Source organism: Neofelis nebulosa, chromosome 2 (assembly GCF_028018385.1).
Source record: "Neofelis nebulosa isolate mNeoNeb1 chromosome 2, mNeoNeb1.pri, whole genome shotgun sequence".
Lineage (NCBI taxonomy): Eukaryota > Metazoa > Chordata > Mammalia > Carnivora > Felidae > Neofelis > Neofelis nebulosa.
In genome coordinates, this window is record NC_080783.1 from 163,286,308 (window position 1) to 163,301,258 (window position 14,951).

At 42.3% G+C, this 14,951-nt stretch overlaps 1 protein-coding gene across 1 annotated transcript; it reads left to right on the plus strand.

Annotated features, from left to right (window-relative positions):
- The first annotated feature begins 6,786 nt into the window (after positions 1-6,786).
- On the plus strand, positions 6,787-12,565 carry LOC131504564 (uncharacterized). Its single transcript, XM_058716981.1, is given in 3 exon segments — positions 6,787-8,271; positions 8,274-11,352; positions 11,355-12,565. Coding segments are annotated over 3 exon segments (4,500 nt in total). The 5' UTR covers positions 6,787-7,554; the 3' UTR covers positions 12,059-12,565.
- The last annotated feature ends 2,386 nt before the right edge of the window (positions 12,566-14,951 follow it).

Genomic DNA, 14,951 nt, shown 5'->3' on the forward strand with positions numbered 1-14,951 from the left:
TGTTCAGCTGTGAGCTGTGGGTCCTGTATCGATCCAAACATCCTCTCCCACCCTGCAGTATTCACATCCAAAGACAAGGTCCCTAAATTAGTTACTCTCACATCCATTTTAGTAAAAGTTCTCAGGGAACTGATGATAACAATCTACAAAATGAAATACCCCCTTCACACTATAGCATTCAGTAGTTTTTTTGGTTTTGCCCTCCTCCCATGGTAACTACCTTCTTGGTGACCAAAAGTCTTAGAGGTGCTTTCTGCTGTCCAAGCATAATGTTTACCTTCGTGGGCAGCTTTGAAGCTAGTGGCAGAAATTAGGTAGGACTCAAATCTGAGCTTCATCTAGCATCAAGGTCCAACCCGGCATTTTCTTTCACTGTAACTATTACAGGTAACAATAATCAATATTTCATTTTTTTCTTGTTAATTTGCACTTCCTTACGCATTCAGTGAACCAACTCCTCATTGATTGGTTGTCTACCATTGGTAATTTTTATCTTTAGTAACTGACCACAATACAGCTATTGCTCCATACCATGGGTGATTATGTAGCTACCCAGCAATCAAAAGTTCATCATGCCCTACTCTTTCATACTTTCCCTTCCTAAACTACATATTTACATTAAAAAAAAACATAGAGTAAGTTTAATGAGTAGTAAATAGTTTAAAAGCATTAGTGGATACTGATTCAACTACATCATAATCTTTAAATGTGAATGATATTCACTTTAAATGTGATATTCACTTTAAATGTGAATAACATATTTACCTCATTAATGTATTTATATCATTAATATATGATTCAAAAGACAGTTTATCAGAATAGATAAAAAATAACAGGATCCAACTCTATATTATCTACAAGAAATCCACTCTAAGTATAAACAGATTAAAAGTAAAAGGATGGAGAAAACGCTAACACTAAATAAAAGAAAGCTGGAATAGCTATATGAAAACAGACTTCATACAAGGAAAATTATCATGAATAAATAGGAATATTACATAATGAGTAAGGGGTCAATTCTCCAAGAAGAATTGTATATACAATCTTGTATGCATCTAACAACAGAGCACCAAAATACATAAAGACCAATAAAACTGCAAGTAGAAATAGATCCACTATTAAAATTGAAGACTTCAACACCCCTCTTTCATCATATAGTAAGTAGATCAAGAAGGCAAAAAATCTTTTAGGATATACTTGACCTGAATGGCACCATTAATTATATCTAATTAATGTTTATATAATCCTCATCCAACAGCAATAGAATACACATTCTTTTCAAGCTCTCATGAAACATTCACCAAGATAGACCACATTCTTGGCCATAAAAATTTTAAAAAGAAGTCATACAAAGTGTGTTCTCAGACCATAACTCCAAATTAATAACAGAAAAATAGCTGGAGAATCACAAAATATTTGAAGACTAAAAAACATACTACCAAGTAGCACATGGATCAAAGAATAATTCTCAACAGAAATTTAAATAACTAAATTTAAATAAATGAAAAAAAATGCAATTAATAAAAATTTGTGGGTGCAGCAAAAGCAGGGCTTAAAGGGAAATTTATAGCATTAAATTAATATATGAGAAACAATGTCTGTATAAATAATCTAAGTTTCCATTTTATAAAACTAGAAAAAGGAGCTCAACTTAATCTTATATCAAGAAAAAAGAAAGAAAGAAAGAAAGAAAGAAAGAAAGAAAGAAAGAAAGAAAACAATAAAAATTAGAGCAGAAAGCAATGAAATCTAAAACAGGAAGACAATAGTGAAAATTAACAAAGACAAAAAATGGTTCTTTGAAAAGATCAATAAAATTGATAAACCTCTAGCCATACTAGGATAAAAAGAGAGATCACAAATTACTAATATCAGAAATTAAAGGGAGATCATCATGACAGATACCACGGGCATCTAAAGGATAATAATGGAATACCTTGAACAACTCTATGCCCACAGATTTGATAACTTAGGTGAAATACATTAATTCCTTGAAGGACACAAGCTACCAAAACTCAGATAAGAAAAAATAGATAATCTTAATAGGCCTATCTACACCTATTAATAGAAATTGAATCAATAATAATCCTTCCAAAAATGCAAGCACATAGGCCAGATGGTTTCATTGGTGAATCTACCAAGCATTTCATAAAGGAATTATATCAATTCTCTACAATCTCTTCCAAAAAAACAGAAGCAGATGGAACACTTCCTCACTTATTCTATGAAGCCAGCCTTTCCCTAATACCAAAATCAAATAAAGACATTACAATAAAGGAAAATTTCATGCCAATATCTCCCACAGATGCTAAAATCCTCAACAAAATATTAGCAAATTTAATCCAACAATGAATAAAAAAAAATTTAACCATAATCAAGGTTTGCAAAGGTTTCTTCCAGGTATGCAAAGGTTTTTTCAACATTTGAAAATCAGTTAATGTAATCCATCACATAAACAGGTTACAGAAGAAAATTATATGATCATACCAATTGATGCAGAAAAAGTATTTGACATAATCCAACACCAATTCATTGTAAAGCCCTCAACACAGTAGGGATAGAAGAGAACTTCCTCAACCTGATAAAGAACATCCACAGCTAACATCTGACAACTTAATGGTGAGAAACTGGATGTTTTCCCTGCTAAGACTGGAATAAAGGCAATCATGTTCCCTCTCACCATTCCTACCAACATCATACTTGAAGACCCAACTAGTGCAACCAGACAAGAAAAGAGATTTTCTTGTGTACAAATTGAGAAGAAAAAATAAAATTGCCTTTATTCAGGGGTGATGTAATTTTCTGTGAAGAAAATCTCAAAGAATCAGCAACAACAACAGCCTCCTAGAACTAATAAGTGGTGGTTACATACAGCAAGGTTACAGGTTAATACACAAAAATCAATTGCTTTCCTACATACCAGCAAAAAACAATTGGAATTTAAAGTTAAAAACACATTGCACTTAGACTAACACCCCCTAAAATGATGTATTCAAGGCTCAGTCTAACAAATCTGTATGGAGAAAACTGTAAAACTCTAATAAAAGAAATTAAAGGTCTACTTACTATATTTGAATTATTCTCTTCCATTAAGGAAGATGAATACAATGCTGGAACTAATTGTTTGAACATCTATCATATGCCAAATATTATGTAAAGCACTACTTAGATCATTACTTTTACATTTACAAAAAACCCTCTACCTGGATATGACTATTACTTTTGGATGGTTGAAGAAACTAAAATTCAGACAATCGTTCAGACAACTTCTCCCTGAAGTTCAGGGAGATAGTAACAACCTTATAAGAAAATATTATGCAGCCATTAACAATAATCTTTCAGGAAAACATGGTTAATAACATGGTTATGTTATATGGTTAAGTAAAAAGAAATTCAAAGAGCAAATTTCAAGTTTCTGAATACCATGAGACAAATTTTATTAAGAATTATAAAATTTTTGGGGCGCCTGGGTGGCGCAGTCGGTTAAGCGTCCAACTTCAGCCAGGTCACGATCTCGCGGTCCGTGAGTTCGAGCCCCGCGTCAGGCTCTGGGCTGATGGCTCGGAGCCTGGAGCCTGTTTCCGATTCTGTGTCTCCCTCTCTCTCTGCCCCTCCCCCGTTCATGCTCTGTCTCTCTCTGTCCCAAAAATAAAATAAAAAATGTTGAAAAAAAATTTTTAAAAAAAGAATTATAAAATTTTTAAAATAAAATGGGAGATATTGCTGCATAATTCTGTGAACAATATTAGTATGTGGATCAACAGGAATGCTCATACACTGCTGTTGAGAGTTTAATTGGTACAACCACACTGGGAAACTATTTGAAAATATCTATAAATTTGCACATATCCATGTTCTAAAGCCTGGCAATCCCATTCCTAGGTATGTATCTGACAGGCATATATATTCTGTTCATCAAAAGACATATACAAGAATGTTTATAGCAATCCTATTTTTAATAACCCAATGCTAGAAATAACTCGATAACCATACATAGTAAAACAGACAAATGAATGTTGGCATATTCATACAATAGGAAACTGTAAAACAATAATGATGAATGAACTAGAACTGCATGCAACATGGATGAAACTTGCAAAGGTATTTTTGAACTGAAGGAACTAGATGCAAAGTAAATAGTTCCATCTATGAATTTCAAAAATGGACAAACTAAGTGCTGGTGTTACTGACTAGAGAGGCTTACTGCTTATAAAGGGGGAGAAGACATGCTTCTGGAGTGCTAACTAATGTTCTGGTTCATTAGCTCAGTTATAGTTGTATGGGTATATTCACTTTGTGAAAATTCATTGTCTTGTACAACTATGATTTTGCATTTTCTGCAGTATTCAATTCTTCAAATAAAAGTTTACGAAAAATATCGTGGTTACATTGATAAGAAATGAATTTTCATCTTTATAGCTTTTTGTATATTCCAAATTATTTACGATAAATAAGCATTCCTTTTTTTAAAATAGCTTTATTAAAGCATAACTTACATAGATAAAATTAACTTGTTTTTTTTTTTTTTTTTTTAATTTTTTTTTTTCAACGTTTTTTTATTTATTTTTTTTTGGGACAGAGAGAGACAGAGCATGAACGGGGGAGGGGCAGAGAGAGAGGGAGACACAGAATCGGAAGCAGGCTCCAGGCTCTGAGCCATGGGCCCAGAGCCTGACGCGGGGCTCGAACTCACGGACCGCGAGATCGTGACCTGGCTGAAGTTGGACGCTTAACCGACTGCGCCACCCAGGCGCCCCAAAATTAACTTGTTTTAAGAGTACAGCTCAGTGAAGTTTGGCAAATGTATATAAAGCTGTGTAACTACCACCATACTCAAGATAGGGAATATTTTCCATTTCCCCAAAAGTTCCCTAAGACCCTTTTGAAGTAAATGCCCAACCCAGTTTGATCTCGGGTCTGCTTTCTGTTACTATAGCTTTGCCTTTTCTGAACATTTTATATAAATGAGCTCATACAAAATGAAGTTTATTGCATCTCTCTTTTTTCAGCTGGAGTGGTGTTTTTAAGATGGAGCCATATTATTGTGTATATCAGTAGATCCCCCCCCCCCTTTCTGTTGCTGAGTAGGACCCCATTGTATGGAAATGACACAATTTGTTTATCTATGCAGTAGCTAATGGCCATTTGGGTTCTTTTCTTTTCTTTTCTTTTCTTTTCTTTTCTTTTCTTTTCTTTTCTTTTTGATATTTTGAATAAAGTGGCTAAGAGCATTTGCATACACTTATCTTTCTCTTGGGTAAATAACTAGGAGTGGAATTTCTAAGCTTTATGGTAAGTAAATGTTTAATTTTATAAGAAATTGCCAGACGCTTTCCCAAATGGTTGTGCTCTTTCGTATCCCAGCAGCAGGCCTGTGAGAGCTCCAGGTGCTCTGCCTCCTCACCAACAGTTAGTATTATTGGTCATTTTCATTGTATGTAGTAGTATCTCATTGTGATTTTCATTTGCATTATCCTAATGACTAGTAATCCATTTGCATATTTTTTCAGTGAAGTATCTGATCTAACATCTTGCTCATTTTTTTATTGTATTGTGTGTCTTTGCATTGCTGAGATGTAATGGATCTTTATATATTTTGGACACAAGTCCTTCGTCAGATATACGTGGCCTGCCTTTTCAGCTTCTTAATGATATCTTTCAATGAGCAAATGTGTTTTCATTTGGTGAAGTTCAATTTATCACTTTTTTAATGATCTGTGCCATTTGTACAACATTCTCCTTATAGAAAAAACACATACAAAAAGGAGCCGACAATAACCAAAAGGTTAATGAGATAGAATCAATCAGTCTAACTAAAGCAATTCAAATCTAGAGATTTAAACCATCTATTTCTATGGTTGAAATGGGCTGAAGAATAATTAGTGTGAATACAAAAAAGGTCGTACAACCTTGCTCGTCATGCATGACTGAAATAGTATTTGGTTTAAGGTATAGGGGGAAAGAAAAAGATCAATTCTATAATAAAACTTACTATTTTAAGATAGTTTACGTTCAGTTTAGAGAAGTGAAGCCAAACATGCTTATCTTTGGTAAAATCCTCCTTAAAAATAAGTCCAAAGCTACAGGGAATCAGCTTTTAATGAATTAAGAGTACTAATGGGAGAAAAATTATTTCTAAAGAAAAAAGTAGGGGAAATAATAGGAAGTGGAAGTTGGAGAATGGCTTAGCTGAAATATTAAGGCATATTCTGGATAAGAATAGAAAAAGATGTGTTTTTAAAATGAAAACACAAATTTAATTCCAACACAAAATCAAGTTTGGATTATATGTAAAATAAACAAAAATACCTAACTACTGTTAGAGGGAGACAACTTTCAAGAATGGGTTTTTCTATGTTGTATCTTTTAATACCCTGTATTAGTCAATAAGCCAACATTCCACATCCCCCTGGAGGTCCCACGGAGATCTCCCCTGAGCCCACCAGACTTCTGGTCAACGGGTCGTATCTGATTCCGATCGATCGGTAAGCCGGCTCTAACGTTCTTCCTTTTCTCTGATCTGTGTTTCTTCTCTGGAGAACCGGTTCTGTCTGGAAGCTGGTGTGACCCTGGCGGACGCGCTATAGGGCACCCAGCCAGGGTCAGTTGGAGACGTCCACTGACACAGGGGGCCTTTCTGGCCCATCGGGGGGGGCCTTTTTGGCCCATCAGGACTCTTTTCTGTGGGCCACTCACGCCCAACGCGCTTGCGAGTTAACCACTTTCACTTTCTCTATGGACTTCCAGTTTCTCTGTATAAATTAGTCCAGAGTGCTAAATCTCTAGGCGCCTGAAAAACCAGTAGGCATGCCCATTGTTACCCATGTTCTGATGTGATGTGTGTCTGTGTGTCTGTCTGTTAAATTGACTGGAATGATTGTTGGGAGTCAGGGGCACGCGCCTGACTTACCCTATGTGTAGTCCCACGGCGTAAGCTTCGGGATTCGAGTGGGCTCTAACCCGATTTCCGCGGTGATCCTCATATGGCTTAAGGCGGTCAAAATTTTTGATCCAAGCAGGGGGTTTATACCTGCCCGCCTATGCTAAGAGGCACCGAAGTTCCCGCGAGGGACGCGGACGGGCGAGTACGAGAGTACTTCTGTGTCAGTCTAAATGTATTGTCACCCCTGGGCCCTTGTAATTACCGCCATCCTAATCATAATTTTCTCTGTGGGGATGGCCGAAACGGCACCAGAAAGTTGGAACCGCTGCGAAAGATTCTTGTTAGTTTGTGTTTTTCTTTCATGGGTCGGATGCTTTATTGGAATTAAGTGTTTTCTCGGCTAATCAGAATTAATTATTCCATCCTTTGTTCCTCTCTTCTCCTTTGTTCCTCTCAGCTCCCTGCGGCTTTTCCTCCCACCCCTCCGCCCCGGGGCCCAGCCAAGCCGCCGGGAGTCTCACCCTCAAAGGTCGCCTGCATGAACTCCTCCACTGCTAGTTTCAGCCGCTTCAGGGCCCCCTCCGTGCCACCCCTGGCCAGCGGCAACCCCCCCCCCCCGCATCCGTGCTGCCCGTGCCCCCTTCCCTTCTCCTCTTCCTCAGAATCATAACATGGGCCAAACGCAGAGCACCCCTCTTTCCCTCCTCCTCACCAACTTCAAGGATGTAAGAGCTAGAGGACACAGCTTAAGCCTAGACATTCACAAAAGAAAATTGATCACCTACTGCCACTCTGAATAGCCCACCTTTGGGGTCAATTGGCCTACAGAGGGAACCTTCTGCCTCCCTGTGGTCCTTAAAGTAAAATCAAGGATTTTCCTACCAGGGAAAGAAGGTCATCCGGATCAGATTCCCTATATTCTGGTATGGCAAGATTTAGTGGAAAATCCACCTGTTTGGATGGCCTTTTTCTTAACAGCAGGGTCATGCCAAATCCTAGCGGCTAAACCTATCAACCCTCCCAAGCCGCTAACTCCAACTGCACCCCCTGTCCTCCCCGACAGCCAAGATTTACTTTCTCTCGACCCTCCCCCTTACCAGATTCCCCCCCTTATTCCACAAGCTGCCCCCATCCCTGCTCCTGACCCCACTCCCCCTGCGCCGGCAGAGCCTCCCATAGCCCAGCCGATGGAAGAACTAGAGAATAGGGAAGCTCAACCCGGGCTCATGCCTAATGGGGGCGAAATCCAAGGGCCAGCTGGACGCACCCGTAGGCGGGCCCCACATGAGCCAGGACTCTGCCTTCCTGACTCCACCGTAGCTTTACCCTTACGGGAAATAGGGCCTCCCGATGATACGGGGAACCCCCGACTTCAATACTGGCCCTTCTCTCTACCAGTGACCTGTATAACTGGAAAACCCAGAATGCCCGATTTTCTGATAACCCTAAAGATTTAATAGCTCTCCTGGACAGCATTATGTTCACCCACCAACCCACCTGAGATGATTGTCAGCAACTCCTCCGAATCCTGTTCACCACCGAGGAGCGAGAAAGAATTCAATTGGAAGCAAGAAAGCTGGTGCCTGGAGATGACAGCCAACCCACTGCTAACCTTGATCTCATTAATGCAGCTTTTCCCTTGACCCGACCCCCACAGGATGGCTGGGACTACAACACGGCAGAAGGTAGGGGACGGCTGTGCATTTATCGCCAGACTCTAATGGCGGGTCTCCGGGCTGCTGCACGCAAGCCCACTAATTTGGCAAAAGTGTATTCAGTAATACAAGGTAAGACAGAGAGCCCTGCCACTTATTTAGAAAGATTAATGGAAACCTTCAGACAGTATACCCCCATGAACCCCGAGGCCCCCGAGAATCAAGCTGCTGTTGTAATGGCCTTTGTAAATCAGGCAGCCACTGATATTAAAAAGAAACTCCAGAAACTAGAGGACCTGGAGGGAAAACAGATTCAGGACTTACTCCGCATTGCCCAGCGTGTCTATAATAATAGAGAGACTCCAGAGGACAGGCAACTTAAAGCTACCGAAAAAATGACCAAAGTCCTGGCCACTGTTGTCCAAAAGCCCCTAGATAAAGACCAATGTGCCTATTGCAAAGAAAAAGGCCATTGGGCCCGAGAATGCCCTAAAAAGAAAAAGCCACGTCATAATCAAAAACTGTGGCAGCCAAAAACCACACCCGCCCTCGTCACTCAAGATGCAGAATAGGGAAGACGGGGTTCGGATCCCCTCCCCGAACCTAGGGTAACGCTACAAGTGGAGGGGAACCCAGTGCAATTCCTAGTCGACACAGGGGCACAACATTCGGTCTTGATCAGACCCCATGGAAAAATTTCTGAAAAATCTTCCTGGGTCCAAGGGGCTACCGGAATAAAAAAATATCCCTGGACCACCCAGAGGACTGTGGACCTAGGAAATGGAAAGGTCACCCATTCCTTCCTAGTCATCCCCGACAGCCCCTGCCCCTTATTAGGAAGAGACTTACTCACTAAAATGGGGGCCCAGATTCATTTTACGCCAGGGGGCCCCCAAGTGACTAGCCCTCACAACCAACCCATGACCATACTTACTCTAAGATTAGAAGATGAATATCAACTCCATCAGGAGCCACCCTCGCAAAGTCAAACCATAGAGCCCTGGCTCCAGCAGTTTCCAGAAGCATGGGCTGAAACCGGGGGTTTGGGGTTGGCTAAACATCGCCCAGCTCTATTCATAGAGCTGAAACCGGGGGCAGATCCAGTTCGGGTCCGACAATACCCGACGTCAATGGAGGCCAGAAATGGCATCATGCCACATATCCGTCGCCTCCTAGACTTAGGCATCTTGCGTCCCTGCCATTCAGCCTGGAACACCCCCCTGCTGCCTGTACGAAAACCTAACAGTGCGGACTACCATCCAGTACAAGATCTAAGAGAAGTTAACCACTGAGTCATGGACATACACCCAACAGTACCCAACCCCTATACCCTCCTAAGTGCCCTCAGCCCAGAAAGACAATGGTATACTGTCCTTGATTTAAAAGATGCTTTTTTCAGCCTGCCTATGGCCCCCAAAAGCCAAGAGCTCTTCGCCTTCGAGTGGTCCAACCCTGAGAGGGGCATAAATGGACAACTCACCTGGACCCGGCTCCCCCAAGGATTTAAAAACTCACCCACCTTATTCGATGAGGCACTTCACAAGGATCTGGGTGAGTACCGGAATCAAAACCCCGAAGTGACTCTCTTGCAGTACATCGACGATCTTTTAATTGCCGCTGAAACTGCCGAAGCTTGCTTGCAAGGCACCAGGAACCTCCTCCGGACACTTGGTGCCCTGGGGTACCGGGCTTCAGCAAAGAAGGCCCAAATTTGCAGGTCCGAGGTAACCTACTTGGGGTATCTGTTAAGAGGAGGCCAGCGGTGGCTCACTGGTGCACGGAAGGAAACCGTCCTCTGCATCCCCTGACCCACAACGCGAAGGCAGGTGAGAGAATTCCTGGGATCGGCCGGGTTCTGCCGCATGTGGATACCTCGGTTCGCCGAGATGGCTAAGCCTCTTTACCTGGTCACCCGAGAACAGGCGCCCTTTGAATGGACCGAGGAAACTGAGCAGGCTTTCCAACAAATTAAACTCGCCCTGTTGTCAGCACCAGCCTTAGGGCTCCCCGATGTCTCCAAACCCTTCCATCTCTTCGTAGATGAAAACAAGGGGGTAGCCAAAGCAGTGCTGACGCAACTCCTTGGCCCACGGCCCAGGCCCGTTGCCTATCTTTCAAAAAGACTAGACCCAGTAGCGGCTGGCTGGCCCCCTTGCCTCCGTATGATCACTGCTATAGCTCTAATGGTAAAGGATGCTGATAAGTTAACTATGGGACAAGAGTTACATGTTACAACCCCTCATGCCATCGAAGGGGTCCTCAAACAACCTCCTGACCGATGGATAAGTAACGCCCGACTAGTTCACTACCAGGGACTATTATTAAATCCCCTCAGAATCATTTATGCCCCCCCCCAAACACTGAACCCTGCCTCCCTGCTACCAGACCCGGACTTAGATACCCCTCTCCATGACTGCGCTGAGATATTGGCACAGGTTCATGGAGTTCGGGAAGATTTACAGGATCACCCTCTACCAGACGCTGAGGTTACCTGGTTCACTGACGGTAGTAGCTTTGTACATCAGGGTCAAAGGTACGCAGGGGCAGCAGTCACAACTGAAACTGAGACTGTTTGGGCAGAGCCTTTGCCAGCTGGCACCTCTGCCCATTGGGCTGAACTTGTGGCCTTAACCAAAGCACTGACTCTGGGAAAAGACAAGAGACTAAACGTGTATACCGATAGCAGATATGCTTTTGCTACGGCCCACATACATGGAGCTATATAGAGAGAGAGGGGACTGTTAACTGCAGAGGGGAAAACTATCAAAAACAAAGAAGAAATATTGGCTCTTTTAAAGGCACTCTGGCTGCCTAAACAGCCATCATACATTGCCCAGGCCACCAAAAATTGATCACACCGGAGGCCATAGGAAATAATTTGGCTGACCAGGTGGCTCGAGAGGCAGCCTTACAGGTGGACTGTGCTTTAATTACCACCCTACCAGACCCCAGTTCAGCTAGTTTACCAGAAAATCCCGCCTACACTAAGGAAGACCTAAACTGGATCCAAAAATTACCTTTAACTCAGTGCCTTAACGGATGGTGGAGAGCAGCAGACTGTAGCATAATTCTCCCAGAAGAAATGGGAAATAAAGTCTTATCCAAGATGCACCGAGCCACTCATATGGGCACCAGAAAAATGCAGGACTTAATAAGACATGCTAGGATCACCATTAGAGACTCCAGGACAAAAATTGAACAGATAGTTGCTAGCTGTAAAGCTTGCCAACTAACTAACACTACCAACCACAGGAAAAACCCTGGCTCCAGAACCCGCGGAACCAGGCTGGGAGCCTATTGGGAAGTAGACTTCACCGAGGTAAAGCCTGGAAAATATGGATATAAATATTTGTTAGTGTTTATAGATACCTTTTCAGGATGGACAGAGGCCTTCCCCACCAAGCATGAAACTGCGCAGGTAGCAGCAAAGAAAATGTTGGAAGACATCATGCCCAGGTACGGATTCCCTACCCTAATAGGATCAGACAACGGACCAGCATTCATTTCAAAGGTAATATAAGGGATAGCTCAGTTTATTGGGGCTGATTGGAAACTACATTGTGCATATAGACCCCAAAGCTCAGGGCAGGTAGAAAGAATGAATAGAACTCTAAAAGAGACCTTAACTAAATTGACCATGGAAACTGGCGCTAATTGGGTAGTCTTACTCCCCTACGCTCTGTTCAGGGTGTGGAACTCCCCTTACAAACTGGGATTAACCCCCTTTGAAATCATGTATGGAGTGCCCCCCTCCTATAATTCCCAACCTACAGTCTAATGTGTTAACTGAATTTGATGATCATAAACTTCTTATTTCCCTGAGGGAACTCCAGCACACCCACAAGGAAGTTTGGCCCAGACTGAGAGCCATTTATGAGACCGCCCCCTGAGCCCCATCACTACCAACCCGGAGACTGGGTATACGTGCGGAGACATAAGCAAGAGACCCTCCAGCCACGGTGGAAGGGACCCTACATTGTGATCCTGACTACGCCCACCGCTCTCAAGGTCGACGGGATTGCTACCTGGATCCCGCCCGACCAGCTGATCCCTTTGCAGTTCGAGAAGACTTCGTGCCGGAAGCCAACACAGCCTGGACAGTTGACCAGAGTAAGACCCATCCTTTAAAATTAACTCTGCGCCGAAGACCCAGGCCAGCTCCTGACCCATAATGACCAAAAAAAGAACACTCATCAGCATACTCCTACTCACTTTCTACGGACTGATAAGTATTGCGGGCAACCCTCATATCCCCTATACCTTAACGTGGGAAATTATTAATTTAGAAACTCATGAAGTCTATAATACCACCACTAAATCAGATACCCCCTTAAATTCTTGGTGGCCCGACCTATATTTCAACCTAGAAGATGTAGCTGTCTCCATGGGATTACTCCCTCCTCCCCCAGGGAAACACCAAAGCCAAGCCCCTACACGCGTATATGGGTATACACCTGGGGAACGAGGAACTCTAAGCCAGAGGGGATTTTATGCATGCCCAGGGTTCGGATCAAACGCTGACACCACATGTGGAGGAATTTTAAGCTACTACTGTAAGTCCTGGAGTTGCATCACTACCAATGACGGAAACTCGAAATGGAACGTAAAACCCCATTATATTGACATGAAATTTGCTAGCCCCTGCCCCAAACGTAAGCTAGCGGGCCTAACATTTGGAACAGGTCCCTGTAACCTTGTCTGCATTAAATTTCTAGAAGACGGAAGAAAAGATACTAGATGGACCTCTGGATTTAGTTGGGGAATCTATTTATATCGAGGGCCACCCTACTATGCAACTGTTATTCAGATAAAACTAAAAGTAAAACCCAAGGTTCCACCAATGCTAGTAGGACCGAATCCAGTAGTAAGGGCCACAAGTAAGCCTACTACTAGGGCCACAAGTAAGCCTACTACTACTACTCCAGGGCCCACAAATAAGCCTACTAATACCACAAGCAAGAGTACTAGCTCTTCGGCCACTCAGGTGACCACAGTAACCAGGACCCCAAGAAAACCCCAAAAAATCCAAATCCCATTCAAAGATGACCCCTTATGGGTAATGATAAATTCCACTTATCAGGCCTTAAACCATACTAACCCTAAGGAGACAGAAGCTTGTTGGTTACGCTATTCTATACAACCTCCATTTTACGAGTCAGTAGCAATAGTAGGAAACTATAGCACCGCAGACAACTCAGACTCTTGCAATTGGGGACAGAGGAAACCCGGCCTCACACTACCTGTACTTTCAGGAAATGGGACATGTATAGGAACAGTGCCAACAAAATATAGCAACTTATGCATAGATAACAGAAATACATTCAATACTTCAAAAAATTGGATTATTCCACCAGATAACTCATGGTGGCTTTGTTCTCATGCGGGATTAACTCCTTGCCTCTATAAAGATACGTTCAGTCAGTCAGAATTCTGTATAATGGTAATTGTGTTCCCAGAAATCATATACCACACAACTGAGTATGTAGACCAGACATGGATAGCACCCAAAAGAGTAACTAAGAGAGAACTCATCACTGCAGGGGCTCTAACTCTAGCCACCATATTTGGACTCGGGGCCATCGGAACAGGGACAGGGATCTCAGCCTTAACAATACAAAACAAGGGATTTAGTATACTTAGAGAAGCAGTTGATAAAGATATAGAAAGAATAGAGACTGCCATCACTTCCCTTGAAAAGTCCCTAACCTCCCTCTCGGAAGTAGTTTTACAAAACAGGAGAGGATTAGACCTGCTGTTCCTACAGCAAGGTGGTCTCTGTGCAGCACTAGGAGAAGAGTGTTGCTTCTATGCTGACCACACAGGAATAGTAAGAGATTCTATGGCCAAGGTCCGAGAAGGGCTAGCCAAATGAAAAAGAGAAAGAGAACGGGAGGCAGGGTGGTTTGAATCCTGGTTCAATGCGTCCCCATGGTTAACTACCCTGCTCTCCGCTTTACTCGGGCCTCTGGCCATCCTGCTTCTCGCTCTCACATTAGGCCCCTGCATCATAAACAAAATTATTAATTTTATCCAAGACAGTTTCAATGCTATACAATTAATGGTCTTACGAACTCAGTACCAACCGCTCGAGACATTACAAATAGAAAACTAAAGATCCAAGATTGGCTCTTTAGGCACAAGAGAAAGGGGGGAATGAAAAGAACAGCCCTGCCTTAGTTTAAAGCTAAGTTCTCTTTTCTGCTTATTATGGATCTTTGATAAAAAATACAATTGCTGAGAAGTCTGTTTTGCTTGCTGTTTGCTACAAGCATTGTGAAACCTTTCCTGAACGTAACTCACTATGTAATAAAGTTGTAAAACTTCCTAAATGTAGTCTGGTGTGTAATAGAATAAGTGACTGTACATGAACTAACCGGCATTTCTCGCTTCTGTAAACCTGCTTTCTTAACACA